Below are 17,630 nucleotides of genomic sequence, written 5' to 3'. Positions count from 1 at the left end.
ATTGCACTATTGTCTTCCCAGGTTACTCACCCAAAATAAAGATAATGATAATAAAGATGCCGATGCCATTACCTCATTCTGCAGCCAGCAATAGATAGTGTAATACAGCAGCCTCCAGGTGTTCCAGCAGCTGGAAACTTCAGTAACCTTAAAGTCTCCCTTAAAGGCTCCCTTAATGTTTCCGGGTCTCACAACTGCCGGGAAACCCAGTGGCTGTGAAATCTGGTAGGTTATCTGAGTTCACATCCACTGAGTCTTGCGGTAGCTTGACTAATGAGTGCCGAGTTCCGGACTTGCGGTCGCTCATCAGTATGGCAATCGCTCTGCGGTCGTGAGAACCAGGTGCTGTGATCTGACTTGACATCAGTAAGGTTACCTCAGTTCACAGCGGTGCTGCCCTCATGAGAACCAGCCGCTGTGAACTGAGTTAATCTTACTGGTGTCACCTCAGTTCACAGCAGCCATGTCTCGCGTAGAACAGCATCACTCCGGGCAGTGGCTTCTGCTCCAGTCTATGGAGCTGCGTTCTCTGAAGACTGGGATCATCGTGGGACCTCCATATTATGGATTATGGTGGACCCAGTGGATTATTATTTTTTTAGTATTATTTTTTTTTTTTTTGTTAATAAATGGGGGAAAAAGGGAAATTTTGGGGGATTTTTTTTCAAATAAAGATTTTTTTCTCTGTGTTTTTTTTTCAAATAATTTTTTTTCTCTGTATTTTCTTCTCTTTTTACTTACTGGGTTAGTAATGGGGGTGTCTGATAGATGCCGCCTCATTGCTAGCCTGTGGGCTTGATGTCAGCGGACATTACACAGCTGAGGTCAACCCCATAATCCCATTACCCTGATTGCCACCATACCAGGGCAATCGGGAAGAGCTGAGCCTACGCACCAGAGTTAGTTCATCTAATAGATGGTCTTAGAGGGCAGGTCTTATTAGGCTGGGAAGGGGCTAATATCCACGGTCCTTTCCAGCCTATTAATATCAGCCTCCAGCTGTCTGCTTTGCCTTAGTTAGTTGTTAAAAATATAGGATACCCCACGTCATTTTTTTTAGGGTCCCCCATATTTAATAACCAGCAAAGGTAAAACAGACAGCTGGGGGCTAATATTAATAGGTTGGGTAGGTCCATGGATATTGGCCCTTCCCATAATACTTACACCAGCTCACAGCTGTTTGCTTTCCCTTGGCTGGTTATTAAAAATAGGAGTGAACTCCACGTTATTTTTTTTCATTCATTTATTTATTTATTAGTATTTTTCATTTATTTATTTATTAGTAATAAATAAATGAGAAAAATGGTGTGGGGTCCCTGCTATTTTTTATAAACAGCTAAGGGAAAGCAGACAACAGCAGGCTGATATTAATAGGCTGGAAATGCCCATGGTTATTGGGCCGTTCCCAACCTAAAAATATCAGTATGCAGCCACCCCAGAAGTTGGGGTTAGTAATCAAGAGGTATCAGTTAGACACCCCGATTACTAATCCAATAATAACAATAAACAAACACATACAGAAAAAAAACTTTATTTAATTAAAGACTCCCCCACACTAGCCCTTGTAAATCCACTTATTTATGAAATGATCTCATAAAGGAATCCACTTCCATCTTCTTCTTTGTCTCCTGTGCCTGTGGATAGCAGTGCAGAGGCACCGGCTGATGAATTCTCTCACCAGCATCGCTTGCTCTCGCTGCTATAAGTGAGAGCAGGCGACTGTTACGGATCCAGGTGGTGGAACCTCTGTGCTGCAGAGCAAGGAGGGACCAGAGGGGGGTAACTAGGTATCAACTCGGACTGACCAAGGTCGCACAGTGGCTCAATCGACTCCGTGAACCAGGGAAGGACCGAGCAGAGGGACCAGGTGCTACTCTGGGCCAGTCCTTGTATGAGAGCAGGTGACTCCCATGGGTCAGAAGGCAGACACTGACCGGTACAGCAGATGAGCACAGCAGGCATGTAGACGGACTGGCAGACACCACGGGTAACTGGCAGGAGCCTCCAGATAGGCAGGCTGGTAGGCACGGCAGGTAACAATCAGGAGCCTCCAGGTACGCTGGCTGGTAGGCAAGGCAGGTAAAGGCTCCGGATAAGCGGACTGGCCAAGCCCATGGACAGACTGGCGGGCTGGGCCGTGAGCAGACTGTCGGGTTGGACTGGTAGTGAGGCTGGCGGACTGGACTGGTAGTCAGGCTGGCAGACTGGACAGGTAGTCAGACTGGCGGACTGAACTAGTAGTCAGGCTGGCGGGCTGGACTGGTAGTCAGGCTGGCGGGCTGGACTGGTAGTCAGGCTGGCGGGCTGGACTGGTAGTCAGGCTGGCGGGCTGGACTGGTAGTCAGGCTGGCAGTGGGACCTGAGGGCTGAAGCAGAGTAGGTACACAGAGCTACAACCTTGCACGGGCACCTACATTTTGGAGGAGGTGCCTTTTATATGAGAAGTCCTCCAGCCATTGGCCGGGGACTCCTTAGGACGGCGCGCGCGGCTCCTTTAAGAGGGAGGAAGAGTGTGCGCCCTAAGCACAGTGCCCAGGAAACTGCTCGCGCCGGCAGCAGCAGGAGAGCCGGAAGACGCCAGGTCAGGAACGCGGTGGTAAGGGGGACGGCATCTCTGCCTATCAGGGGGCAGAGACGCCGATTCTACAGTACCCCCCCCCCCCTTTACGCCCCCTATTTTTTAGGCATGAAAGAAATTTTTTAAGAAGAAGCGGGGCGTGGATGTTCTCCCTGGGTTCCCAAGTTCTCTCCTCTGGGCCAAACCCCTTCCAATCCACCAGAAAAAAATTTTTTCCTCTTACCCTCTTGGTGGCCAGAATGTTCTCTACCTCAGACATCCTCAGAGTAGACCGGAGTAGGGGAGGTACCTGGATCGTCGGAAAAAGAATTAAGAACAACCGGTTTGAGGAGAGATACGTGGAAGGAGTTGGGAATCCGTAAGGTGGCCAGGAGTTTTAACTTGTAGGCCACTGGATTGATTTGCTTGAGGACTTCAAATGAACCGATGAACCATGGACCCAGCTTATAGGAGCATATTTTGAGATGAACATGTTTGGAGGAGAGCCAAACCTTGTCTCCCGGACGGAATTGAGGCGGATCCAAACGTCTCTTGTCGGCATGTCTCTTCATCCGCTCGGAGGATTGAAGAAGTGCAGATCTAGTGTCCTCCCAGATGGTAGAAAATTTGCTGACCAGAGACTCCGCAGCAGGATTTCCACTGAAGCGGAGACGGGAAACGGAATCCGGGGGTGTTGACCGTAGACCACAAAGAACGGGGACTTGGAAGAAGATTTGCTTTCATGGTTGTTATAGGAGAACTCGGCCCATGGTAGGAGCTCTACCCAATTGGTATGATGAGCGTTGACGAAGTGCCGGAGGAAGCTGGTAAGGATCTGGTTGATACGTTCCACTTGGCCATTGGACTGAGGATGATAAGCAGAGGAGAAATCCAGGGAGACATCCAGCAGCTTACACGTATCTCTCCAGAAGCGCGAAGTGAACTGGACCCCTCGATCAGATACAATGTGGAGGGGTAGGCCGTGGAGACGAAAGATGTGATGGATGAAGTCCTTAGCCAGCACAGATGCAGATGGGAGACCAGGCAGAGGGATAAAGTGTGCCATTTTAGAAAAGCGGTCAGCGACCACCCAAATGACAGTACAACCGGCAGACACAGGGAGATCAGTAATAAAGTCCATAGCAATGTGTTGCCATGGGGCAGCAGGTACGGGAAGAGGCAGGAGACGGCCAGCTGGAAGATGTCTGGGAACCTTGTTGCGGGCACAGGAAGAACAGGCCGTTATGAAGTCTACAACATCCTTGCGTAGGGAAGGCCACCAGTAATGCCGGGTAATGAGCAGGAAAGTCTTCCTCTGGCTGGCATGGCCGGCTAATTTAGATGAATGACCCCAGTGAAGAACCTTCTTACGATCCGAAACCGCTACAAACGTCCTACCGGGTGGGAGACGAGACAGGTCCAAGGGAGCCACATTCATCACTTTGGCGGGATCGATGATATGCATAGGCTCCTTCTCTTGATCGGAAGTCAGGAAGGATAGGGATAAAGCGTCGGCTTTAACGTTCTTGTCCGCAGGGCGGTAATGTGGGGGTAAAGTTGAAACGGGCGAAGAATAAAGACCACCGGGCCTGACGCGGATTAAGTCTTTGGGCAATTTGTAGATATGCCAGGATTTTGTGGTCAGTGTAGAAGACCACCGGATGCAGAGACCCCTCTAGCAGGTAACGCCACTCCAGCGCCAATTTGATGGCTATCAGTTTTTGGTCTCCTATGGAGTAGTTGCGCTCGGACGAGTAGACGAGCTTGGAGAAGAAGCCGCAGGTTACCATTCTCCTGGACGGAGATTTCTGGGTGAGCACCGCTCCGGCTCCGGAAGAGGAAGCATCAACCTCCAGAAAGAACTATTTGTTGCAATCCGGACGGTGCAGCACCGGGCAGAAGAGAAGGCCTGTTTTAAGGAGAGGAAGGCCTCTTCCGCTTCGGACGTCCATTCCTTAGGATTTGCTCCCTTCCTGGTGAGCGCAGAGATGGGTGCAGTCCGGGAAGAGAAATGTGGGATGAAGAGGCGATAATAGTTATCGAAGCCCAGGAATCGCTGAATTGCCTTCAATCCCTCCGGTCGGGGCCACTTTAAGACGGCAGAGACCTTCTCGGGATCCATCCGTAGACCAGTCTTAGAGATAATATAGCCCAGGAACGGAAGAGAGGTCTGCTCGAAGAGGCATTTCTCAAATTTTGCATATAGGTGATTCTGCCTGAGCCTAAGCAGGACCTGACGAACATCCCTCCGGTGTGTGGGTAGATCCGGAGAGAAGACCAAGATGTCGTCCAGGTACACCACCACACACGAATATAAGAGGTCACGGAAGATGTCGTTAATTAGTTCTTGGAAGACGGCTGGAGCATTACAGAGGCAGAAGGGCATCACACGGTATTCATAGTGGCCATCCCGGGTATTGAATGCCGTCTTCCACTCGTCTCCTTGGCGGATCCGGACCAAGTTATACGCCCCATGAAGATTGAGCTTGGTGAAGATCTTCGCGCCTTTAAGGCGGTCAAACAGCTCTGAGATGAGTGGCAGGGGGTATTTGTTTTTGATAGTAATCCGGTTGAGTCCCCCTATAATCGATACAGGGGCCTAGTGAACCGTCTTTTTTTTTTACGAAGAAGAATCCTGCTCAAGCCGGGGAGGTAGATTTCTGGATGAATCCCTTAGCCAGATTTTCTTCGATATACTCAGACATGGCCCGGGTTTCGGCCATTGACAAGGGGTAGATATGCCCATGGGGTGGAGAGGCACCGGGTACCAGGTTGATAGGGAAATCTTATGGCCTATGAGGTGGCAGTGTCTCTGCTTCCTTCTTGTCGAAGACATCTGCATAGGACCAGTATCGTGCCGGTAGACCAGGTAGATTAGCCGGAGTAGACGGAGGTCTAGCCGGGCGAACCGGAACCAGGCAGGTCTCATGGCAATCTTGCCCCCAAAGGAGCACCTCACTGGATCGCCAATTCAGAACGGGTTCATGTCTCTGTAGCCAGGGTAGGCCTAGCAAAAGGGAGTGAGAGAGTTCGGATAGCATATGAAAGGAGATCCTCTCCGAGTGCAGCATTCCCACCTGAAGGGTTACAGGCTCTGTGACGAGCAAGATGGTCTCCGGAAGAGACTGCCAATGGTTCAGCCAGAGGTTTGGTGGGAATCTGATATTTCTCTATAAGGGACTGAGAAATGAGATTCCCAGGGGCTCCGGAATCCAGGTGGGCGGTTTCAAAGAAGCGGGTCTCTCCACAGGAAATAGAAACGGATAGCGTCAAGGACAAAGAGGATTTACTCTTGCCTAGGACGACCTCTCCGAGCGGTCCTAGACACTGTAGTTTCCCGGCTTCACCGGGCAGGAACGGATCAGATGCTCCTTACTACCACAGTAGAAACAGCTCCCCTCAGCTCTGCGTGTTTCTTGCCGAGACTTGACCATCTTGGTCTGGTCGATCTGCATGGGTTCGGGCGAGCGTGCCCGGGGAGTTGCTGGTTGGGAGGCAGGTTTCTGGAAAACAGGAGCAAGACGAGGAAATCTTCTCTCCCAGGTAGTCTCCTTAGCTCGTTCCAGGAAACGGATGTCAATCCGGGTAGCTAGTGACACCAGGTCATCCAGGGTGGTAGGAATGTTCCGGACGGCTAGCTCGTCCTTAATCTGTCCGGAAAGACCCTCCCAGAAGGTGGACACCAGGGCCTCGTTGTTCCAGGCAAGCTCAGATGCGAGGGTATGGAACTGTATGGCATACTGGCCCACGGTGAGACTCCCTTGGCGGAGACGGAGCAATGAGGAGGCAGTAGAAGTCCTTCGTCCGGGCTTATCAAAGACCTTCCAAAAGGCAGTGAGGAAAGCCGGAAGATTGGACACCAGGTGATCCCCTCTCTCCCATAGAGGGTTTAGCCATGCCAATGCTTCCCTGGTGAGGTGAGACATGATGAATGCCACCTTGGCCCGGTCGGAGAGAAACTGATGTGCCAGTAGTTCAAAGTGCAGCGTGCACTGGTTCAGAAAACCCTGACATAAGACGGGGTCACCCACAAAACGAGGAGGCGCAGAGAGCCGGGGTGCAGAGCTGGATGCCGTGGCACTGGTAGGCAGAGGCGCCGCGGGAGTGAATGCTGTTCAGCTCGAGGCGGACACAGGTGGGACGGACAGCATGTCCAGTCGAGAGTTGACAGACCGCAGGTAGGTCAGGATGGTTTCCTGTTGGGATCTCTGACGAGAAACCTCCTGGTACAGGTCAGCAAGCGAAGGAGCCTGGGGGCCACCGGGTTCCATGACCCGTGCAAACTGTTACGGATCCGGGTGGTGGATCCTCTGTGCTGCGTTGCAACGAGGGACCAGAGGGGCATAACTAGGTATCAACTCGCACTGACCAAGGTCGCACGGCGGCTCAATCGACTCCGTGAACCAGGGAAGGACCGAGCAGAGGGACCAGGTGCTACTCTGGGCCAGTCCTTGTATGAGAGCAGGTGACTCCCATGGGTCAGAAGGCAGGGACTGACCGGTACAGCAGATGAGCACGGCAGGCAGGTAGACGGACTGGCAGACACCACGGGTAACTGGCTGTAGCCTCCAGATAGGCAGGCTGGTAGGCACGGCAGGTAACAAGCAGGATCCTCCTGGTAGGCTGGCTGGTAGGCACGGCAGGTAAAGGCTCCGGATAAGCGGACTGGCCAAGCCCATAGACAGACTGGCGGGCTGGGCCGTGAGCAGACTGTCGGGTTGGACTGGTAGTGAGGCTGGCGGACTGGACTGGTAGTCAGGCTGGCGGACTGGACTGGTAGTCATGCTGGCGGACTGGACAGGTAGTCAGGCTGACGGGTTGGACTGGTAGTCAGGCTGACGGACTGGACTGGTAGTCAGACTGGTGGACTGGACTGGTAGTCAGGCTGGCGGACTGGACTGGTAGTCAGGCTGGTGGGCTGGACTGGTAGTCAGGCTGGCAGTGGGACTTGAGGGCTGAAGCAGAGTAAGTACACAGAGCTACAACCTTGCACGGGCACCTCCATTTTGGAGGAGGTGCCTTTTATATGAGAAGTCCTCCAGCCATTGGCCGGGGACTCCTTAGGACGGCGTGCGCGGCCCCTTTAAGAGGAAGGGAGCGTGCGCGCCCTAAGCACAGTGCCCAGGGAAGCTGCGCGCTGGCAGCAGCAGGAGAGCCAGAAGACGCTGGGTCAGGAACACGGCGGTAAGGGGGACGGCGTCTCTGCCTGTCAGGGGGCAGAGACGCCAATGCTACAGAGACGCTGATGACAGTAGTAGTCATCAGCCAGCGCCTGACAGATGGTAACCTTGTCAACGCCAGTCACAGCTGCTGGCTCACACGCTGTCCTCTTTGTGACAGCGTGAGAACCGCGAAACCCAGCAGCTGTGACCGGCTGTGACATCAGTTAGGTTAATGCTGGTCAGAGCCGGTGTTTCCCACTCTGTCACGCAGAAGACAGCGTGGGAACTGCCGGGTGCTCGGGCCCCCCATTGACTTAGATTATACCCCATTGATCCCACTTTTCTGTAAAGATTCAGTGGTGTTACTCAGTATAGAACAAAAGTTAATTTTAGTACTGGGAATGGACTTTAAGTACAGTATAAGTTGTTTTTCTATTCTTAAGGTTGTAGATCAGTAAGAGAGGAACGGTTGGCAGAGAAAAGCCTTAATAGTAGGCTTCAATCATTTTACATATTACAATCTTCAAAGAAAATTTTTTTCTCACTTTTTCAACTTTACTTGGTTATTCACCTAGCTTACTTAGCTTGCACACAGGGCAGACACTGTAACAAGAGGATGAAGTCTTCTCATTATTAGCACAATAACTAGACAATAGTGACAGTACCAACTGCAGATCTTACAAGAATACCTTCCCCCTTTGTGGTTTTTGATGTCCACTTTTCAAGAGAGCTGAACTGTGAGACACTCTCAGAGAATAATACAGCAGTGCTTCACTGTCTCATTGAATCCTGCTTAGCTTGTCGTTGCTATGATCTATAATAGTATTGTGATCCAGACTGTGAGAAAGATATTATAGATGATCACTCCCAAGGCTGTAACTACTTAAAGTGAACCTGTCATCAGAAAAAACGCTATTAACCTGTAGATATGGGGTTAATCTGCAAGTTGATAGTGTTATTATAGTGTTGAGTGAGTATGTTCTATTAACCCTTTCGCCGAGTATGCTCGGGCCGAGCTCCGAGTATTTACAGCTGCTCGGTGATATGGTTGAATCGCTCCGGTGTGCTTGATTTGCGACTGTTTGACAGCTTTATTACATGTGAGGAATGTCTATTTCTTACACATTCCTCACATGTAATAAAGCTGTCAAACAGTTGCAAATCATGCACATGGGAGCGATTCAACCATATCACCGAGCAGCTATAAATACTCGGAGCTCGGCCCGAGCATACTCGGACAGAACATACTCGCTCAACACTAGCTTATTAACCAACCCGGTGCCCACGCTTAGCCGAACGGTGCAGGGAAAAAATTAACTTTATTTTCCCTGTAGCGCTCCAGTATCAGTCACGGGGGCGGTGCCGGCACGAGTTCAGTGACCGCTCTGTGTATAGAGAGCTGTGGCTGTAACCGCACCCCCGGCCCTGACTGACACTTGCTCTAAATTGGGATCGGCGGTCAGTCAGTGCCGGAGGCGTGGTTACAGCTGCCGCTCTCTATACTCAGAGCAGTCACTGAACTCGTGCCGGCACCGCCCCGGTGACTGCTACAGAAATGCTGTGGGGGGAATTAAGTTCATTTTCTCCCTGCGGGCGCCGGGCAGGTTAATAACGCTATTAACCTGCAGATTAGCCCCATATCTGCATGTTAATAGCGTATTTTCTGGTGACAGGTCCCCTTTAAAACACCAAGTTTTATTACTGTTAACCCTTGATATTATTTGGACAATATGTATAAAAGATAAAAAAATATAAAATCCAATGTTTCATATGGAATAACACTAATATTTGGCCACTAAATACTTCTTATACTTTTCTTTTATTATTATTACATATTACACAAAAATGAAATAAATAATTAGTAATGCTACAGTACAAATTGGAACTACTTGAACAGAAATGTATTATCTGGGGAGTATCAGAGGCAGCATTGGCACATGGATCCTGTTTTTTGAATTTGTCCCCTCTTTTACATAAGAAGGCACAAGTATTATAAGTGGCAGTAATGACTAGATTGTGAAATTAATGGGATACTTTTGTAATGAAACAAATAAGGAAGCTTAGAAAAAGATGGAAGCCCTGGACTAAATAGCTTAAAGCTCACTCCAGTAGATTTTTTATGGCAGAACTGGAGTGGTGCTACCAATCCAAGTTCCCTGCCCCTAGTCCTATACTTACCAGCCGCCATCTTCATCTTTTATCAGCGTTGCACCGGTCACGTACAGCAGTTTGTGACCTACTGCAGCCATCCGGAAGTCACAACTCAATTTGAATCTATGAGAACCAGAACGAGCTGCTCAGACTTACGTTGAGAGCTTGTGACTATTATCTCTGACTTCCAGTCAGTCAGAAGTTGTGGTCACAAGATGGCGGCGTGAGACTGGAGCATTTGCTGGGAAGAGCTGAAGACAGCAACTGGTTAATATAAGACTAGGATCAGGGAACTTAGATTAGTGACACCACTCTAGCGTTCAAATAAAAAAAATGCTGGAGTGATGCTTTAAAAATTAGTGTTTCTTGGTTATTGTCATAAAATTGTAAAAGTGAAAGATTTAGTCATATACTTATTTCTGCTTTATTTCATTATCACCATATTTTTTGGTTCTCTGAAGTAATTATGATCTAATGAAATGTATCAGAATCACTTGGAAATAATGTGGGCTGGGAACCAACATGTATATATACACACACAAACTTTTATAAAATATCAGTTACACATTAATTAGTCATGTAAAATTGTTCATGATCACATTAAAGCGTTATGGATAGAGGTGAAAAATACATTTTTTTCCCTAATTGCTAGAAGTATTTAATATTAGCCCATCTGAAAAGTAGGGCTTAGTACAAAATAAATAAAAAGTCCATTACTTTTACTTACAACAGAATATCCACTCCGTAAACTAGCAGGTTTTTGTGGCACTGAGTCAATAAAATCCTCTTCATTTTCATCTAAATATTCCTGAAAAAAGAAATAACTGTCATCATATATCATTTCATCATAGAGAGTAAAATTAACTTAATGAAACGTCATTGCTGTAACAGATTCTTTTAAAGCTTAAATGAATTGAGGTGAAACAAACTACACCAGACACATGTATTGCAGACGCTGTTTTAGCTTGTGCTAATAGACTCTGGGCACAGTAGACATATTTATTAGGTGCATTTCCCAATGTACTGAACATAGAACCATAACAGATTGCAAAAAAGCCTGATAGAATCATGTTCCGCTTTAGGACATGTGTAACCTTTTATTGATAAACTGACAGACACATCGGTACATTTATAAGCCAGAATATAAGTATATATTTCCATAGAAAATCTAAAATTACATTAAATATTACACTTAAAGGGGTTGCCTCATGAGAAAAAATAGTTTATTAATAGATCTTAGAATAATAATAAATTCCACAATTTGATATGTTAAAAAAAAATTCCTGTCCCGAGATAATTGTATAAATGTGTCCTTGTGTAATGGCTGTGCTTGACAGTGCAGTAACAGGTCAGATATACCACAGCTCCTGGGCACGGGAGGAAGCAAAAGAGTATACAGACAGGACAGCACAGGATCACAGCTGATTCTTTCTGTGAGGTAAAACAAGTTTTTAAACAGGCAGGGAAATGTTTTTCCTTACAAAAACCATCAGCTGTGATCCCGTGCTGTAATGTCTGTATACTCTTTTGCTTCCTCCCCTGCTGTAATGTCTGTATACTCTATTCCTTCCTCCCCTGCCCAGGAGCTGTGGTATGATCAGGCCATGTTCCTGCACAGCCATTACACAGTGCACAGCAGGGGCACATTTATACGATTATCTCAGCACAGGATCTTTTTATATTTTAAACATCCAATTGTGGAAATTATTATTATTCCAAGATCTGTTGATTAAACTGTACTTTGATTTTTAAAGTGTTTGTCTGCTTTCGATAATTTTTGTTAGAAGGGTCCTCTGATTATATGCTGCTGATCACAGGTTGTCCTAATGCTGGGACTTCTATTGATCAGATGTGATCTGTGGGAGAACCTGGCAATAATATTTATTTCCCTTGCTGTAATTGAAATTGGAGGGGAAATTGATCATGATTCATTACAGCTCTCACTGACTATCCATGTAATGCCGTGAGAGCATGTGTGGTCAATACAAATGACTTATTCCTTCCAAAAACATTACAAAGGACCAGGGGCCACTCATTATGGGTGGAAGAATGATGATTCCGGCAGCTGAGTAGAAAAGGGTTCTTTACAGTCAGAGCAGTTGGACTGTGGAATGCCGGCTACAAGAGGTAGTAATGGCAGACACTATAGCAGCTTTTAAAAAGGGCTGGATGACTTCCTCAACACAAATGGTATTGTGAGATCGTACATAATTTAGTGACAGAATTTATAATTGATGGAAAAAGGTTGAGCTTGATGGACCTGAGTCTTTTTTCAACCTATGTAACTATGTTGGGTCCTCTAGAATGAAATAATTTCTGTTGCTCCAGGTTAAACAAGGGACCAATATTTTATTAACTCAGGATTCCCTGAAAGAATATACAATTATGTGTTTTCTAGACCAAACAACCTCTTTTGGTATACTCCATTGCCTAGAATGAAATTAAAGGGGTTTTCCCACAAACAAACGTTGATTGTAATCAATAGATCTTGGAATAATAACAATTTCCACAATTGGATGTGTTTAAATAAAATGTTCCTGTGCTGAGATAATCTTATAAATGTGCCCCTGCTGTGTACTGTGTAATGGCTGTGTCTGACTGTACAGGAACATGGTCTGATCATACCACATCTCCTGGGCAGGGGAGGCTGCAAAAGAATATACAGACATTATAGCAGGGGATCACAGCTGATTCTTTCTGTGAAGTAAAAAATGTCACTGCCTGTTTTTTTAAGGACCTTGGGTTTTTCCGTTTTTGCGTTTTCATTTTTTGCTCCCCTTCTTCCCAGAGCCATAGCCTTTTTATTTTCGGTCAATATGGCCATGTGAGGGCTTATTTTTTGCGGGACAAGTTATGTTTTTGAACGACAACACTGGTTTTACCATATCATGTACTGGAAAAGTGCGGTGAAATTGCAAAAAAAAATGCAATTCCATGGTTGTTTTTTTTTGTTTGTTTTTTTTTCCACGTTCACTGAGTTTATCTATTAATAAACAATCTTCTTTTGTAAGCCATTTATACTCCTAGTCTCTGTTTGGTTTTAGAGTAGGGAGAGGTGCTGCTGCGTCAAGGAGAGATTTGCTTGTGTATTAGGTAGTGTAGGGAGAAAAACTGTACATTACACATATCCATCTTAACAAACAGTCCTTTCGAGGACTAACTAATCCATCTGAAGAGATATCAGGCAGGCAATGTATATAGGCAGGCAGGGTATATAGCAGACTGCAGTGCATATAGCACAAGAGGCCCCATTCCAATTCTGCCTTCTGCTGCTGTTAGATATTTCTATACAAAGGCCCAGGTCTCACGGGCCAGGAATACTTTTTTTTGGATCTTAATCCTCATTATTTGCTTAAAAAGCAATCCAGAGAACACTGTTTTTCTGCGCCATTTGCTTGTTGGCACTGCAGAATACAGCCAGGTCCTTTCCATATTACAGCGCTAGAAATCCAGTGCATTTAAAATTGTGTTTTCTCCGTCACACGGATCACATATACGTTTTCAGAAAATACTGCCATTTTTGGCCTTCATTCCAATTTTTTTTCACTGTGTCAGTGAAGTTTTTGACAATGGTTTGCTGTTCAAACTACTTACCTACAGGCCAGGTATTTAATACTCTGTTTTCTCTGTCACACGGATCACATATACATTGTCAGAAAATACTGCCGTTTCTGGCCTCCATTAAAAATTCCTTTCAGTGTGTCAGTGAAGCAATTCACACCAGTTTGCTGTTCAAACTACTTACCTACAGGCCAGGTATTTAAAACTCTGTTTTCTCTGTCACACGGATCACATATACGTTGTCAGAAAATACTGCCGTTTCTGGCCTCCATTATAAATTTCCTTCAGTGTGTCTGTGAAGCAATTCACACCAGTTTGCTGTTCAAACTAGTTACCTACAGGCCAGGTATCACACGGATCACATATAAGTTCGCTCCAAACTCAGTAATTTGTAGTGAGCGTGGAAGATACTGTCCTCCATTTAAAATGGGCAAGGCACGTGGCAAGGGACAGGAAACTGGACGTGATGTTGATGGCGCCTGCAGAGACCGAGGACAAGGCCGTGGGCAAGCTGAAATTGTGCCACAACAAACATCCACATCTTCTTGACCGACCTTCCTGCCCCAATTCCTAGGGGACCGCAGCACACCACTATTGAACCCAGAGCAGTGTCAAAAGGTTGTTGGTTGGATAGCGGATAATGCTTCCAGTCACTTAGCCACCACCACCACTCTGTCTTCCACACGGTCAAGTCTCAGTAGCCGTGAGTCTGGACCGCATATTCCTCACCCTGATCCTCCTTCATCCCACCATGCCCGGAGACAACTGATCCCACACTTAGACACTCTGAAGAGCTGTTCACTTTTCCATTTATAGATTCGGAACTCTCGCCCGATCCTCCTGAAGCGGGGCAAGAGGACATCGCGTGTAGCGATGCCCAAATATTTGAGCAGACAAGGTCACACGAAGGCGACTGTGGGAAAGTGTCACAAGAGGTGGACGATGATGAGACACAATTGCCAGAAGGTCAGGAGGAGGTGTGGAAGTGGAAGACGAGGTGGTGGATGATATAGTAACTGACCCAATCTGGCAGGAGGACATGCAGAGCGAGGACAGCAGCACACACGGGCAGGGAGGCAGAGCACCCCAACAGGCAAGAAGTAGCAGTGTGGTGGCCGCAGACAGAAGGCAGGCAACCGTTCCCCGTAACACCAACACGAAGGAAGTTGCCAGTACAACTGTTACGTCTTCCCGAGCCTGGTTGTTTTTTAAAGACTCTGCTGATAACCACAAAAAGGCCATTTTCACCACCTGCCATGCCAGCATCAGCAGGGGTGGCAAAACGACCAGCCTGACCACCACCAGCATGATCAGGCACATGGCAGCAAAGCACCCGACTTTGTGGACCGAACCCCAGGGTCCAGTAACAGTGTCTGCAGGTGGCACCATTGCTTCTTCTGTTGTTGTGCATGCAAGCCAATCCCCTGTCCATGGTGCATGCGAAGATGCCTCCTGCCCTGCACCTGTCGTTGTGCATTCTCGAGTAGCAGCATCAGGAAGCACGTCTATGTCCCTGTCCCAGCGCAGCGTTCAGTTGTCCATACCCCAGTCCTTGGAGCGCAAGCGCAAATATGCAGTCTACGCCCCACAGCCACACTACTAAATTCTCACATTTCAAGACTGCTTGTGCTCGAAATGTTGCCTTTTAGGCTCGTGGAGACGGAAGCGTTCCGCGACCTGATGGCGGCGGCCGTCCCTCAGTTCTCGATCCCCAGCCGCCACTATTTCTCCCGGTGTGCCGTCCCCGCATTACACAAGCACGTGTCCCAAAACATTAGCCGTGCCCTCAACAACGCAGTTACCGGGAAAGTCCACCTAACCACGGATACATGGACAAGTGCTTGTGGGCAGGGACGGTACATCTCGCTGACGGCACACTGGGTTAATATAGTGGAAGCTGGGACCCAGTCGGACCTTGGGACGGAACACGTCCTCCCGACGCCAAGGATTGCGGGACCTAGGTCAATCCCCCACGGTCTACAGCTCCTGCACCTCAGCCTCCTCCTCCACTTCAGCCTCCATCTCCAAAATGACCACAACAGTCACAAGCTGGAAGCACTGCAGCACTGCCTCGGCCAAGCGGCAACAGGCTGTGCTGAAGCTAATATGTGTAGCGCTGGCGTCCCTGCCCTCTGCTAGGCAGGGACGCTGCTCCCCTCACCGCTCTGCTCCGTGCCCGGCGTCCTCTCCCCGCTCTGCTGTCAGCGCGCGCTCCTGCCCGGCGTCCTCTCCCCGCTCTGCTGTCAGCGCGCGCTCCGTCCCGGCGTCCTCCTCCTGCTCTGCTCTCGGCGCGCGCTCCTTCCCGGCCCCTGTGCTTAGGGCGCGCGCGCGCGCGCTCCCCTCCTCTTAAAGGGGCCGCGCGCGCCGCCCTAAAGAGTCCCCGGCCAATGGCCGGAGGACTTCATCATATAAAAGGCACCTCCTCCAAAATGGAGGTGCCCGAGCAATGTTGTTTGCACCTGTGTCTCACCTGTGCTTCAGCCCTCAGGTCCCGTTGCCAGTTACCTGCCAGTTACCTGCCAGTTTCCTGCCAGTTTCCTGCTAGTTACCTGCTTGATTCCTGCCTGAATACTTGTTACCTGTCTGCCAGCCTGAGGTCCGACGGTCTGCCTTACTACTCCTGTCAGTCTGTCTAAAGGACCAGCCTGCCCGCTCACCTGGGAGCGCATATCAGCTACCTGCCTGCTTGCCTGAGGTCCGACGGTCTGCCTTACTACTCCGGTCAGTCTGTCTATGGACCAGCTTGCCCGCTCACCTGGGAGCGCTTCTCCGTTATCTGCCTGCTTGCCAGCCCGGAGGCTCCGTTGTCACGTGCTGTGACCACCAGCTATCTCAGAGACTCTTGCCCGCTCACCTGGGAGCGCATCTCCGTTACCTGCCTGCTTGCCAGCCCGGAGGTCCCGTTGTCACGTGCGGTGACCACCAGCTATTCCAGAGACTCTCGCTTGCTCACCTGGGAGCACACATCTACCATCTGCCTGCTAGCCTACCCGGAGGCTCTGCCATCACAGGTCGTACCTACCCCTTACCCAGAGACTGCCCTGATCACTTGCCGTAACTCCCTGTCCGTTCACCCAGAGACTGCCACCCGCTCCCTTACAAGGGCCGCCCCCTTGTATAGTAGCTCAGAGGTTCCGCCTCCCGGACCCGTTACAGTTTGCTCGGGCCATGGAACCCGGTGGCACCCAAGCTCCCTCGCTCTCGGACCTCTGTCTTGAACTGTCCCGTCTGAAGTCCCAACAGGAGGCCATCCTGGGTCATCTGCGGAATGTTAATACTCGCCTGAACACTCTGTCTGATCCACCAACAACCTCCGCCAGTACCATGGTATCCTTTTCCGGACCCCGGCTCTCTGCACCTCCTCGCTTCGGAGGCGACTCCGTCATGGCTCGGGGCTTCATAAATCAGTGCACCCTGCATTTTGAACTATTATCCCACCAGTTTAACTCCGACCGAGCCAAAATTGCCTTTATCATGTCCCATCTCACCGGGGAGGCCCTGGCCTGGCTAAATCCTCTATGGGAGAGAGGAGATCCCCTGGTGTCCGACTTGCCTGCCTTTCTCATGGCTTTCCGGAAAGCCTTCGACGAACCCGGACGGAGGACCTCATCCGCATCTTCTCTGCTTCGCCTCCGTCAGGGAAGCCTCACCGTGGGCCAATATGCCATACGGTTCCGTACCCTTGCCTCGGAGCTGGCCTGGGATAACGAAGCCCTGGTATCCGTCTTCTGGGAGGGTCTGTCCGGCCGTATTAAAGATGAACTTGCTGGTCGGGACATTCCTACCACTCTCGATGATCTAATAACCCTTGCCACCCGGATTGACCTACGGTTCCAGGAGCGTGCCAAAGAGGTCACCCGTGAGAGAAGGATTCCACGTCTAGCTCCTACTTTCCAGGAACCCGTCATTCCTTCCGTTTCTCCACAGGTACACTCTCCTGAGCCTATGCAGGTCGACCAGACCAAGATGGTCAAATCCCGTCAGGATTTCCGCCGTGCCGAGGGGAGCTGCTTCTACTGTGGCAGTAAGGAGCATCTGATCCGTGCCTGCCCGGAGAGGTCGGGAGAACGCCTGTATCTAGGTTCACTCAGAGGGGTCGATCTAGACAAAAATAAATCCTCTCCATCCCTGCTGTTGTCAGTCTCAATCATCTGCGGGGAGAATCGTTATTCCGAACTAGCCCAACTTGACTCTGGAGC

General features: G+C 49.1%; 1 protein-coding gene across 7 annotated transcripts in view; it reads right to left on the bottom strand.

Moving 5' to 3' along the window:
* SYTL5 (synaptotagmin like 5) overlaps positions 1-17,630 on the bottom strand; it is a 483,329-nt gene that overhangs the window by 83,194 nt on the left and 382,505 nt on the right. For all 7 annotated transcript variants that reach the window (XM_073667280.1, XM_073667286.1, XM_073667282.1 and 4 more), the window contains exon 12: positions 10,598-10,678. In XM_073667280.1, coding sequence (XP_073523381.1) covers positions 10,598-10,678 — 81 coding nt within the window. The remainder of the gene's footprint in view (positions 1-10,597; positions 10,679-17,630) is intronic.

The sequence above is a fragment of the Phyllobates terribilis genome, unplaced genomic scaffold (genome assembly GCF_046119375.1).
Source record: "Phyllobates terribilis strain yellow unplaced genomic scaffold, ASM4611937v1 Scaffold_2__4_contigs__length_985480577, whole genome shotgun sequence".
In the NCBI taxonomy this organism is placed as follows: domain Eukaryota; kingdom Metazoa; phylum Chordata; class Amphibia; order Anura; family Dendrobatidae; genus Phyllobates; species Phyllobates terribilis.
Note: the sequence above shows the minus strand (reverse complement) of the source record. Positions and strands in the feature narration are given on the sequence as shown.